Here is a 13,360-nt window from a genome sequence, read left to right as displayed (position 1 = left end):
CCAACCTACCTCCCAACGACTCGAAGATGGTACTCAGCTCCACTAAGTAAGTAGGCAGGTACCTACAATTGAAGGCTGCCTCGGATGCTGCTGCTCAAGGGCTTGATCTACTACCTACATACTTTACATATGTATCGACCTGCGAGCTACCTCCCTTGCCTGCCAACACCCAAGCCGAGCTCCCAACGCCGTCACTTGCACACAGTGAGTGCCCCCGACAGTACCCAAGTACCAGCACTAGGCAAGCATTGAACCACAAAACTGCAAATAACGCGGCTTTCCCTCAACAAATAGTCGCTCTTGCCCATCACAATTAGTCGCTCTTGGCCGAGATTAAGGCGTTGGTCTAGAGATCCAATAGGGAAACCGACGTGGAAGTTCGAATCCCACTGGCGACCTTTCACGTCAGTGACGGTGAGTGGGAATTCACTGATGTTTACGCTGGGATCGTTCTTCATGGCGGGAGTACCGAGGGCCAGGTCCAGAACCAATTCCCTTCGGGGAGCGCGGAGTTCGAATCCCGCACGCGACAATATTCTCTTTTTTTGTTTCATCTCCTTTTGAATTCTCGGGATTCCCTTTTTGCCTACCAGTAAGTAAGTCTATCAGGCAAACATGCTGTCGAGGCCCTCCAACGACCCGAAACTTAAGTATCCGCCTCGCGGGGGCTCTCTTGTGTTGCGCCTCCTAAGGAGAAGGCCGGACGCTGCTGGGCTGAAGTGCTCGAAGTAGCCGAAGAGGCATTCCGGGGTGGAAAACGGAAAGTTACATCGCGTACCACCATCCTCCAGCACCACCGCCGCCGTATATGGATAGAGCTCCGGGGGCGTGGGCCGGGTCTCCGGCCAGAACTTGCGGAACCTCAGAAACCCATTCTTGGACCAGTTGTAGCGCTTATTTGTACCCTCAAATTCCGCCGTGGCCAGAGGGCCTTGCGGAGGCGCAGGCGGAAGACCGAGCATCTTGACAAGAAGCAGGGCAATCCTCGTTGCGTCATTGCCCGCGCAAAGCATCCCATCCGTGCGCCGCTTCGTTATGCAGCCAAGCCCGCACGCAATGACCGTGTTTCTCAGAGAGGGCTGTTTCGACGCCGCATATAAGCCCTGCGCCACCGGCTGCAGGTCAATGATGACGGGAAACTTCTCGAGCAAATCTCGGGTACGTGAACAAGAGGACTCGAAGCTCGAAACCGAGTCCGAACCCGACCAGACACGGAGGCCCTGAATCCGTCCTAAACCCGCGCAGGACCCTAAGAGCTTCTTCTTCTGCCTCTTCGGGCTCGACCTGCTGCGGCGGCTCGTACCAGTACTCCTCTCGATGCGCATCGTCGCGCTTGCGGCCCTTGATGCGAATGCTGTGGCTTCGGAAGGCGGCTCTCGCCACCGAGATGATGTGGATGCGTCGCTCGAGTGTCTCCCCATCAATCTCCTCGGGCGGCAGGCGCGTGGACGGCGGCACATACGTGGGGCCCATCTCGGTCACCTCAGTCGTGGAGCCGGTCCAGCCGTCGAAGTCGATAGCCACGAAACCCGTCGTGTTCTCGGCGGCGAAACGGCGGAGGTCCTGGACTGTGTATGGTGACTTCTCAAGGCGTCGACTGCAAAAGTTGCGCCAGGCTTGGGTTTGCCTCGTCTTGGCTTTTCCTTTCTCGAGTCTCTCTATCTCAGACATTCTTCCCCTGGTATGTAAGTGAATGGAGAGGTCAATTTGATGATTGAGCTTGGGGGAGACAGTGTGGTGGTTCTCGGGGTGTGTGGGCCAGAAGATGGTCGCGAGCACCTCCCGAAGCACGTTAAGTTGATGTTTTTCGACGGCAAATTCAGGGTACCTGGGAAGTCGGGGATCGTCTTTCCTAGATACATACTTATGTAGCCGGAGGCCCAAAAGATTAGCCACACCGCCAATCGCAAGAGGTGTGCTATCTCCGGTGCTGTTAATGTAGAAAGTTTGCGACCCTGAGGGTTTCCACCATCTCCGAAGAACAATGGGTGATTGAGTTCCACAGCTCCCTGGTATGACACAAGTAGATCGATCTGCTCTATTCTTCAATAATCCTACGGTCCCCCCCCCCCCCCCCAGTACACCAAAGTTCTATCGCACCCTTGCAAATGAAGAAAGTCGCTGGGCCAAGTAGTCTCGCTTGAAGCTGGTTTGGTGGTACTGCTGTTCCCACTTATTCGGTCAGCTCACCTCTCACTTTGCCAAGTCACACACCACACATGAGCATTTACATATGAAGAGAGCCAATAACTTGGATTCCGATGTATCATTCATTAGTCGAATAACATGGCCCGAACCTAACCGTCTCCAATCGATAAGCGACAACTTGTTTCCGTTGGCCAGCCATGAAGCATCCGCCGCCTTCTTTGCAGAAGTGCGTGTACTGCTTTCTTGGGCATGGCTCGGCTCACATTCCGTATTCTCTTCTTCTCGAGGGAGTTCCTCCTCTTACTTCTCCTCCACTCTTGTCTACCCTGATCGTGGATTGGCTGTCGCGCATCGCTTTCAACTGGACGTGGTAGCTAAAATCGGCCGAAGTCAGGTCGTCAAACGTCCGCACATAATGACTGTTGTTATCACTCAAAACATCGTGCCCCGAAAGCGAGGCCCGAGGGGCGGAAGCAGCAGCACGGGAACGCTGAAGGTTGCGGATGAACTTACGCATGCCGGACATGGTTGCATTCGGAATCTGCCAAGAGAGTTGCGGACCTGGGGACCTTATCTGGGATTGGTCGGCCGCCGCCCTCGCCATCGCTTCCGGGGCCAGATCGGAGGAGCTCTCGCTGTCGTCAACGGCGCTATGCGGTGGCGTGCGCCGGCTGCGGATCCAGGATCGTAACGACTTGCCGATGTCGGTGAGACGGCCCACGAACTGGGCGAGGACCACGGGCATAGAGAGAGCTACGAGCCCGACATTGATTTCGGCCATGCTGTTTCTCAGATTGTAGTGTCAGTCTTGAGAGCCCCCACGGCCATAAGCGGATAGGGGTAAGCTGGTAAGAGGTGCCTTACCATGTGGCGTATACGGGAACCGTGGTCCACGAGAAATCAGACTCATCAAGGATGTTTGGCTTTTGACGAAAGATTAGGTTCGTCAAGCCTGCAGCAATAGCTCTAGACGGAAGAAGCAAAAAGTGCATCAGCTGTCTTTGTGGTCTGGTAAGCTCATCTGGGTGGGGGCTACTTACAGCAGACCCGTAAGGAAGATGAAGCTGACGCCAAATTTCCGTCTCGTTGAGAGCCGCAACTGGGGGATTTGGTGTAATGGGATGACCAAGATATATAAGTCGGTAAACACGCTGACATAGGCAGCTGCGGTGAGCAAATTTGGCGCAATGAGGCCGCACCGTTTCGCCATCCCCATGTCCAGCCAGCCGTCGTGCTCACTCAGCCAGGGAGTACAGGCTACCAACACGATGATGATGTAAGCCACGCAGAACGTGACAACCACGGATATCCCGGCCCAGACCATCATATTGATATGGGTGACGGGACGGAAGAGGCGCCGGTATAATAGTAAGAAGGACACCTTGATCAGCGCGACGCAGATCTGGAGAAGCACCGAGTCGGCAACGGAGCCCTGCGTTCAGAACGTCAGACTGAATCATATCCGTGGTCATCGTCATGAACTGGGCAGTTATCACATACCTTCATATACTCCCCGTAACGTCGGAGAGAGACGTCCCACAGATGAAGCCCCAGTAAGCCCCCCCCGGCTTATCGCAAACTACAGATGAAGTGGTCAGCAGCAGTCGAAGTAATGATAGTATGGTAATAATTACGACTAAGTACAAGGCCAGAATATGAAAGCGTGCATATCTGAGGGCGCCCCAATTCGAGTCAGTACCCCTGTTCAGGTTTTCTAACAGCACTTGGTCGAGCTGGATTGATGTAGGTAAATGTCAGACTTACTGTCGCTACTATGCAGAACCCTATTTTCACCCATCCAGTTAGCATAGGAATCAACGGGGTTTGGAAGAGTAAGCAGGCCAAGGAGAACCTACAATCATCAAGGCCGAAGGAATGAGTTACCCGAAGCCGGGTGTAGATTCTGGACGCGGTGAATACGATAACAAGTACCGAAAGAACGGATATAACAATAACCAATTGGTATGAAATTGATTCGGGATCCACCAAGTTGAACTCGCGACCCGGAGGCGGAGGCCTCACCGGAGTGGTGTCCAGATATCCGGAGTCCATGTTGAACAAGAACACTCAGGTCTGTCAAGGCGTGTGCAATCTCATAGAAGTGCTATTGGAATGAATTAAGAAGAATTATGAATGCGAGAAGTGCTTGACGGTCCGTATGGAGCCGCGACATATAAACTGATACCTACCCGATGTTCGGATAGCAGCTGGTTACACAACATCTGGAGGTTTGCCATTTAATCTATAAAGAATTGCCATCATAACCAAACATCCCATCCCTTGCCTCTGATTCCCCTCCTCCAAAAAATTGGACACAGCTCGTGTTGGGCAGCGTCTAATCTATGAGTGCTGCGTATTAGTGCGGTTCTTTTGGATTATGCTCACTCACTCTTGCTGGTAGATAGAGAAAGGTGTAGCGCACATTCCTCAAATACATACTTCAATTGGTATCGAACTAAACGTGGAGATGTAGAGATCTTCAACGAAGATATACTCACTCATCTAGTTCTCACTGCAGAAGAAACCTCGACGGGTAGACCAAGCTGCAACCAGGCCCAATCCTCGTAATTGGAGCAAGCGGCGGCCACGCTGCATCGCAGCAAACAAATTGCGGGCTAGATTGGTCTGGAAACCATCCCCCTTACATAGTTGGGATGGCGCGAAAATCTCTTGTGGCAAAAATATGGTTAATACCATTCTCGTATGCTAAGCCGAATCAGCTAGTCTCACAGGTGAGCCCTCGAATGCCTGAGAGGCTTCCCGTACTATCCACGGCTGTACTAGGAGCGATTCCTGAAATCCATGCCAGCTCTCAGGCCGAGGGAGGCAGAGAAGTGGAAACATACGGCGGTGAAGCTCAGTGATGCGCCTTCATCCGAAATTTAGCCCGGGGCAGTGTGAAGTTCGGTTCAGGGACACCTACCCCTTCCGCGGCGTGCGGGACTTTGCCGTTACGGCCTCGCCAAGCCCCATCTGGTCGCGAGGAGTAGAGTAACGGTGTCCAGGGACTCAGGGAGGCGGTTCATGGCGAGATCTGGCGCTAGGATTGAGTTTGGATGGCGAGAGTATGGACCGGGCCCGTGACGTGACGCCCCGTAGTTCATCCGCATTCTGATCGTACAGGAACCCACAAGCGGCCTACTTATATAATTGGCTGCAGCCCAGAAAAGGACAAGGCAAGCGAAACTTGAGGAAAGGGGGAGCGACTTGGAAGGGGCAGTACATGGTTACTGGAGAAAACATATCTACTACAGAGGAGCAAAGGGCAAAGGCAATGTTTAATCAATAATTTACTTCTAATCCTGGCGAATCTGTCTCTTCAACCCGCTTGCAAGGGGTTTTCCTTCTGGACAATATACGCACCGTTGGATAAGATAGTTCAGGAGGGTGGTACACGCCTGGTTATTTATATCCATCAGACACACTTCCTCCAGCCCAATGTAGTACAAGCATGCGAAGCCATCCCTTGTCATCCCCTGCCAAACAAGACAGACATGGAAAGCTTTTCCTGGTGCTCGTGTCTACAGTACTCCATACTTCTCCTACATGGTCCTCGAGCCAACTCGAAGATTGGTAGGCCTATCATTTGGCCGCCACGGCAGACTCCGACGTTCCACTGTGATTGCATCATCGGAACGCCCTTGCCATTACCCGGTTAGGTCGGACAGCCGTCGTCGACTCCCTGAGCGCGCCGGATCAGGCGTTCAGTGGATACGGGCGCACAACGTCGTCCTCGTCCAGTCTCGTGGCACATGGCCACCGCACACGGCCGGCCAGGGGGAGTGTCCGGACCCGATGAATCAAACAACTCATCACTGACCGTTTGAGCTGTTGGTTGCGGCAGCTTATCCACCTGTTGGCCTCGTGCGTTTGCGTGGTGCAGAAACTGGACGCGACTCGAAGCGAGGCGGGGTGCGAGCGCCAGCCGGATGCACTGCACGCCTGGGACATATGGAGTTGGTCAAACGCCAATGAATGAGGACGAGTTCATCAACCTGCAACGAAAGGAAAGACATGCGCGGGGGGCAGAAGAAAACCTCAACGCTCAGTTTGGGTGATTCAGTCTTTGCTTCAATTGATGGCTGCATACGAGATTCCGATATATGGCTGCCGGCAGGAACCGTCATCCCTACCTCTGCTCCTGGTTCGTCCACTCACGTGGGAGAGACGAAATGCACGTCGGAAAAAGGAGCGCGACGGCCTATTCGACGGCGTGGAGAGCGCCCAGCGAAAGAAGGAGGGGGAAAGACGCTAGTCGTCAATTGGGAAGTGGAAAAAGTTGAAAGTCGGACATGCATTGGTTGTTGTCTGCTCCCTTCCCCCGTGTAACCCGTTCGCACGCACGCACGCACGGTGACGAGAACAAACGCCCGCACCTCATCTCGCCCCAATGGTTCGACCCATCACCACCACCACTACCACCATGGCCGGAAAGGAGCCTTGCAGCGCTGCAAAGAAAAAGGCAACTCTCGATTCGGACAGCTGCAGCACTACTCAGACACATGGACACACACCTTTCCATTTCCTCTCGCCTGCGCACCACCCGTCCGCCTTGGTGGGTTCGCTCCAGCAAATCGAGATGCGGAAATGTCGTTCTTTGCCAACGGGACTCGACAGCAAAGATGCTGATGTTGCTGCGATGGAGATTCAGAAACCCCACGGCTGCTTACACCTTGTAACCTAGGAAAGTCTGGAATAGCGGTCTGCAGGTGAGAATCAACCGATCCCATTAAATCATGTAAGCAGCTTGGCGTAGCTGGCGGCCCCGGCAATTCCTACCCTGAGCTCCAGCTTGTAATGTGTGTGTGCTACCGAACAGCTTTGAGCTCGGTAGGACAGGTGAGGCTAGGTGAGGGGAAGCTCCAGGGCAGCAGCAGCGAGCGCAGCCAACAACAGCAGCAGCATTCGTTACGTGCTAAGTAGCAGCTATCAAGATAGGCGACCCACGACCCAAGTACAACTCCAAAGCCCCTCTCCTTCCATCCCCCCAAACCAATAACAAGGGTCCTTGGCCACGTTGTCAAGAACCACCACAACCAACGACATCCATCAATTGTCTTTCGCATTCTCGTTGCCTGCTTCTGCTGCTGCTCCTGCAATGCGCACATGCAGCTCTCTTTCGCCCGAGTTGCTGTGTGCGCTGCATCACTTGCCTGCACCACCCTCTTGGCGGGGTCAGCCTGCCCGCGCCCGCTACGTAAGACAAAGATGGAAGTAGACGAGAACAGCACACGCAGGTATGACATGGTGGGTTGGATTGGATTGCCTCGAGCACCAGCTCGAGAGAGAGGAGGGGGCAAAGGCGCGACTCTCCCATTCATTGATGGTCAAGTAGGTATATAACAAACGGGCGAGAGGTGTAGTATCACAAGGCAGCCCCGCGCCCGCACTGGACCATCGTTCCGTTCTTCATTCCCTCTCCCCTTCTCGAGGAACGGGTACTGACTCTTTGTTATTAGAAACTGATCGACAGAGGTCGTCTTGGGTATCGCAACTTGGATGAAACTGTAACAATAGCACAGGGACACGCCACGAGGGTGTTCCATTCAGCCGTTTTCCCTCTTCAAGCTGGGGGACCTCGCCTACAGCCGAGCTTGAGAGCATAGCATAAAAAGCAACTTCGCGTCCCGCCCATCATGCCCATCCTCCCCTATTCGACCAGCCCCTCATTCTCCACGATCTCTACTCCCCCTACTCTCCCTAGTGTCAAGGCTGCGGATGTTGCCGCGCGCGCCGCCGCCGACGGAGACGCCAGACCAGTCTTCGTCACCCAGACCGTCACCGAGCCCCCCAACATCCACACCACGATCGTGACCCTGGGCTCCAGCCCGCTGCCGACCGACGGCTCGGCGGGCGCTTCGCCACCACCGCCGCCCCCTCCTCCGCCCACGACGGCCTGAGCCAGGACGCCTTCGGCGGCATCATCGGCGGCGTTGTCGCCTTCGTCGCCATCCTGCTCGTGGTCCTGATCTGCTGCGGGCGCAGCAGTCGCGGCCCGCGGTCGAGTCGCGGTGGCGGCAGCAGTCGGAGTTTTAGCTCGTCGTCCTATGGCAGCGGGAGTAGTAGTGGTGGGGGAGGGGGGTCACCCAGGAGAAAGCATCGTCGACGGCCGCGAGGTGGTGGTGGAGGACATCGCAAACGGCCCAAGTCGGGGGGTGGAGGTGGGAGTGGATCGAGCCCGTCGTCGGCGTCGTCGTACTTGCACTCGGATGATGGAGGGGGTGGGAGCGACATGATGGACGATGGCATGGCCCATGGTGGCGGTGGTGGCGGCGGACCACCGCCGCCCGGAGGAGGGACGCCTATGATGGGTGGGATGCCACCACCCGGCATGCCGCCGCCGGGTATGCCGCCGCCGGCAGCGAGACCAGGGGGCTTTCCCGGGAGAATGGGAGGGGGGGCCGCCTCCGCCACCGCCGGGGGCGATGCCCGGTGGACCGCCTGGGGGCGCGTTTCCGTTCGTGAGGCTGAATGGTGGTGGAGGGCCGTCCCCGATGCCTGGGCCGCCTCCTGGTCGCGGGGGCGCGCCGCCGCCGCCTATGGGATGAGGTGGGGAAAAAATGATAATGTTTTATATGTGATGATGACTTTCCTTGCCATGATTCTACGAATTACGAGGGACAAGAGGGCTGAACGGGAATAGGGCGGTGTCGTGGTCGCGTCAATTGGCCCAATTCTGTAGACTAGATCTACTTTTCCCACCGCTGCCTCTTTGTAATCGAAGCGATACTCTACGACCAAGACCCGGTAATCTCATGGAGCAAGCGATGTTGTGTCATGGTCTCGTTAATGTATTAGTCCCTACAGCCAGCAACGCAGCACTCTAATCCCGCGAAGCCAACCCCTCCAGCGCCTTCACCGCCAGGACCGCCGCGCCCGCCGCGATGCCCCCCAGGACCACCATCTGCGTCCCTGCCCACAGACTGGCCCGCACGCGCCTCCACCGCGCCGCCGCCGCCGCCCTCGTCTTCTGCTGATAATGATGGCGGTGGTGGTGATGCCGATCATGTGTTGTCGATGACGCCCGTTGCGCGGCACCGTCGTCCTGGAGGAGGTAGTGCTTGGTGAAGCCGAAGAGGAACAGCGCCAGGATGCAGACGCCGAAGCTCCACCGCAGGCCCTCGCCGACTTGGCGGACGAAGAAGTAGGGGAAGAGGGGGAGCAGGCCGCCGAGGAGGTAGCCGATGGCGACCGAGAGGCCCACCGTGACGGGCGATAATGACCCGCACTTTCCGGAGCCGGCATCGTCGTCGTCGTCGTCGCGCGCTTTCGCCCGTTTGAGCGCGTCGACTAGGTCGGGCTGGCGGCGGAGGTGCGCCTCGACGGCGGCGCGCAGGCCGCCGCGGAGATTTAGGGGTGCGAGGTACTCCTCCATCACATCGACGCCACCCAGCGCAGCCTCCTTCTCGTCTCCGCCCATCTCATCGGCCGCGCTCTCGTCAGGTCCAGACGTGCCGGCCGCGGCCTGCTCGCCCTTGGCGGCCAGGTAGCCGCCGATGCCCATGCTGATGCTGCCGGCGCAGATCTCGGCCAGGCCGGCGTAGCGGACGGTCTGCGGCTCGCCGAGCGAGGAGAGGCCCGCCGTGAGGGCGAAGGGGACGGTCAGGCCGTCGGCGAAGCCGAGGGTGAAGTCGGCCAGGAAGCGGGAGAGGGTGGGCGGGCGGAACGGGCTGGGCGGGGGGTGGGGTGGTTCTCCTCCTGGCTGCCGAGGGGATGCGACCGTCGGGGTCGAGGTTGAGGCCGGTTTCGGTGAGGGTGATGTCGCTTCGCGCGGAGGAGGTTTCGGATGTGCGCGAGGAGGACGGGAAGGAGGACGCAGAGGGGGTTGATGGGGGTGTCGTTTCGTGACCCGATGGGTCCCTGGTGTCATTGCCGGCGTCCATCGTGGATAGGTAGGTAGGTAGTATGATTGAGTCTCAGATGAGGGCGTTTCTATACTCAAAAGCGCGAGACGGGCCTTGGAGCATGGGAGCTAGAACGTCTTTCACTCCAGGGGAATGGAGTTATCAATTGTTTTGGCAGAGAAACAACCAGGAAAAAAGCAGGCAGGACTTTACGTGCACCAGGCTTGGCACTTCATTGGACAAGCCTGTGGAGGGCCCAAGGTGCGCTTGGCTCGGTAAAGGACATTGAGATATGCCCACATGTACCCGAATGCCAATATCGGGAAAGGGAAATGGATTTACACAGACCAGACCGGACGGAATGTCATCTCAAAGTCGAGTCCGCCGTCACGGGTGGTGGAGGGCACACGTGAGAGCACTAACACGCCATCGGCAGAATTCCAGTTTGGCCAATGGCAGTCCCGGCAGTCAGCAGGTGGTGCGCTGAAGGGAACCCCTGTACGCCCGAAAAGCTTCGCCCTTTAGCGCATTGGTTGACAAGATGGGGGCAATCTCCGCAGTCCGGCTCTCTTACTCCCTTGCCCCCCCCTCCAACTAATGCAGCAGCGTGGCGGCTTACGGCACCTAAATTCTTTGCGGCTCACTCTTCTAGGCTAGGCAGAATCTCGAAGGCCTGGCAGCACGCAGTTATCTCAATGTCAGTGGGCTACGGCCACTGCCACAGGGCTCCACGGCGGTGCCGACCCCACCAACTGGACAGGCAGGCTAGCTGCTAGCTGCCAGCCATCACCCTCTAACCTACAGTGGGCCTGTCACCCACTGTTGGTCGATCAGCCCAATGCTTGGCTCTTCCAACGACACGTGCTCGGCTGAATCCCCTACCGACCTTCCTTTTCGCGTAAGTGGGCATTCTCTCGTTGTTGACCGGACATGATATGTCCACTTGGGTTCCTACGACTTCGCGCAATTCAGCCCAGAGGCTGTGTTGATCTTTGCCACAACTGGCACTGCGGATTCGCTGACTGAAGATTACGACGCCGCGCCCGATTTCGCTACGCTTACAGCAAGCAATGATTGCAGCGGCATCTTTCGCCTGAGGAATACTGATGCAGAGCCGTGGCTATGCCAGTTGTAGAAGGTGTATGCACAATGCAACTGCACAGCACCCCACGTGCGGCTAATCGGCCACGGTACGGGCGAATGGGCTGGCATGTCGACAATGTTGAGGATTCCAGAGGAACATTATGACCAGCCTCTACAGGTCTCGGCCATGCAGCCTGGATGCGGCCCAGCCATCCCGGCCAAGAAAAGAAGGCAATTGCTTCCCACACCGGAAACCCAACATTTTCCAACAAAACTCGCCCAGCTTCGAATAGCGCTTTAATGCTGAATTTGAGATGTGACAGACAAATGTACACGGCGGCAATTGCAATGCCAATTACATCCAGCCTATCAGAGCAAGTCCCTGGTCTTCCTGATTCCTCCGGCGGAGGAACACATCTTGCACTGATTTTCACCGGCAAATGGACTTTTCTCCGGTGGGGTCGCATCAGGAATCCTTCCCCAGGTCCTCCCTAGTCTCTCGCTCTCTCACACCGGCCATGGACGCAATGGGGCCATGGGACCACCCACCACATGCACGGGTAAAAAGAAGCTTCGCTCGCAGACTCCAGCAAAATGTCTCTCCATTGCCACGACGCTATACCGGGAACAACCTTACTTGTTCCGGTGGGCCCTAAGAAAATTGCTCAAGGTCAAGCGACAGGTCGTTGAACCGACGGTTAATATGTTCCAACTCGTCGGGACACTGGAATAAAGCTAATCGCGTCCCCCCCCCCACGACGTCAAGCTGCTTTTGTCTCATTACGCATCGGGACAAGTCGAGTCACCTCAGTCTCTTCCTGCTTGTTGCGTAGAGCCGTCAAGATGCGTTCCGCACTCCTGTCCCTTCCCCTCCCTGGCCGTCGGCGCCGCCGCCCAGGCCGAGAACCTGTACACGGCCACGGCCACCAGCGACGTCCATGCCGCCCGGGCCACGGCCAAGACCCTGAGCAACACCAGCAATGTCAAGGGCAAGGCATTCGACCGCTTCGCCGTCATTTGGCTGGAGAACACCGACTATGACATGGCCTACGGTGATGGTCAGTAACCGTTTTACTCACTTTCGCCGATGCCAACCGCAATGTCAAGTGACTAACCTGGACGAACAGAGAATCTCAACTGGCTCGCCAAGAAGGGTATTACCCTCGCTGGCTACCACGCCGTCACTCATCCCTCTGAGCCCAACTACATCTCCGCCATTGGTGGTGACTACTTCGGTATGCAGAACGACGACTTCAACCAGATTGTGCAGAACGTCTCCACCGTGATCGATCTGCTCGAGGACAAAGGCATCTCATGGGCTGAGTACCAGGAGGTCAGTCTATCACTCCTCTCATCTCCCACCCAAATCTGGAGGACGGCCGCGGGCCTTGTCACACTATGATGATAAACCATGTGCCTCAAACTCAGCCAAATGCGGTTACATCTCAAATGACCGTTAATAACAACCATTGATGGAATAGGACATGCCTTTCAGTGGTTTCTCCGGCATGGAGTGGCTGAACCAGGAAAACGGCAAGAATGACTACGTGCGCAAGCACAACCCCGCCGTCATCTACAACTCGGCCGCCGGCCAGATCGACCGCCTGGCCTCGATGAAGAACCTGACCATGTTCTACGAGGACCTCAAGAACGACGCTCTGCCCCAGTGGATGTTCATCACTCCCAACATGACGAGCGACGCCCACGACAGCGACATCCAGACCGCGGGGGCCTGGACCCGCAATTTCCTGGAGCCGCTCCTCGACGACGAGAGGTTCATGAAGAACACGCTGGTCCTCATCACCTTTGACGAGAACGACACGTACCAGGTCCAGAACCGCATTCTCGGCATCCTGCTGGGCGACGCCGTGCCCGCGGAGCTCGTCGGGACGACGGACGGCAACTTCTACAACCACTACAGCGAGATCGCGACTGTCGAGGCCAACTGGGACCTGCACACGCTCGGCCGCTTCGACGTGGGCGCCAACGTCTTTCAGCTGGTGGCCGACCAGACGGGCGACACGATCCGCGCGTGGTCCGGCCAGGTCGAGCTGTCGCAGCGGTACTTCAACTACTCGTACGCGGGCGCGTTCAACACCAACGGCGGCAACAGGCGCTACCCGGCGCCCAACCTGAGCGGCGACGGTGCGACCCACAACCGCACTGTCCTGCCCGGCATCCAGGAGCTGTGGAAGGACAGCCCGGCTCCGGTGTATTACACGACCGGGCTGGAGATTCCGGATGGGCTGCACCCTCCTTCGGGGTATGAGCCGGTTCAGTAAGGG

The 13,360-nt window shown here is 56.9% G+C and overlaps 6 protein-coding genes across 6 annotated transcripts; 2 read left to right on the top strand and 4 right to left on the bottom strand.

The window, feature by feature from the left end:
• Window positions 1-191: 191 nt before the first annotated feature.
• Window positions 192-962, bottom strand: PG986_008521 (uncharacterized protein; the record flags this gene model as incomplete). The annotated part of the gene is made up of 2 exons (XM_066844743.1): window positions 192-586; window positions 779-962. 2 exons carry the CDS (start codon window positions 960-962, stop codon window positions 192-194), a joined length of 579 nt encoding a protein of 192 aa, XP_066700855.1.
• A 160-nt stretch (window positions 963-1,122) lies between these two features.
• On the bottom strand, window positions 1,123-1,671 carry PG986_008520 (uncharacterized protein; the record flags this gene model as incomplete). The annotated part of the gene is made up of 1 exon (XM_066844742.1): window positions 1,123-1,671. The coding sequence occupies one exon, from the start codon at window positions 1,669-1,671 to the stop codon at window positions 1,123-1,125; it is 549 nt and encodes a 182-aa protein (XP_066700854.1).
• A 736-nt stretch (window positions 1,672-2,407) lies between these two features.
• PG986_008519 (uncharacterized protein) lies at window positions 2,408-3,654 on the bottom strand (the record flags this gene model as incomplete). Its single annotated transcript, XM_066844741.1, has 3 exons — window positions 2,408-2,930; window positions 3,189-3,580; window positions 3,649-3,654. The coding sequence occupies 3 exons, from the start codon at window positions 3,652-3,654 to the stop codon at window positions 2,408-2,410; spliced, it is 921 nt and encodes a 306-aa protein (XP_066700853.1).
• Window positions 3,655-6,538: 2,884 nt separating this feature from the next.
• Window positions 6,539-6,832, top strand: PG986_008518 (uncharacterized protein; the record flags this gene model as incomplete). The annotated part of the gene is made up of 1 exon (XM_066844740.1): window positions 6,539-6,832. One exon carries the CDS (start codon window positions 6,539-6,541, stop codon window positions 6,830-6,832), a length of 294 nt encoding a protein of 97 aa, XP_066700852.1.
• Window positions 6,833-7,798: 966 nt separating this feature from the next.
• PG986_008517 (uncharacterized protein) lies at window positions 7,799-10,031 on the bottom strand (the record flags this gene model as incomplete). The annotated part of the gene is made up of 4 exons (XM_066844739.1): window positions 7,799-8,193; window positions 8,289-8,685; window positions 9,008-9,846; window positions 9,869-10,031. The coding sequence occupies 4 exons, from the start codon at window positions 10,029-10,031 to the stop codon at window positions 7,799-7,801; spliced, it is 1,794 nt and encodes a 597-aa protein (XP_066700851.1).
• A 1,571-nt stretch (window positions 10,032-11,602) lies between these two features.
• PG986_008516 (acid phosphatase) lies at window positions 11,603-13,357 on the top strand (the record flags this gene model as incomplete). Its single annotated transcript, XM_066844738.1, has 4 exons — window positions 11,603-11,635; window positions 11,911-12,133; window positions 12,203-12,408; window positions 12,557-13,357. The coding sequence occupies 4 exons, from the start codon at window positions 11,603-11,605 to the stop codon at window positions 13,355-13,357; spliced, it is 1,263 nt and encodes a 420-aa protein (XP_066700850.1).
• Window positions 13,358-13,360: the final 3 nt, after the last annotated feature.

The sequence above is a fragment of the Apiospora aurea genome (assembly GCF_038362705.1).
Source record: "Apiospora aurea strain CBS 24483 chromosome Unknown utg000005l_segment0_segment0, whole genome shotgun sequence".
Lineage (NCBI taxonomy): Eukaryota > Fungi > Ascomycota > Sordariomycetes > Amphisphaeriales > Apiosporaceae > Apiospora > Apiospora aurea.
This window is presented reverse-complemented; position numbering and strand designations above follow the sequence as displayed.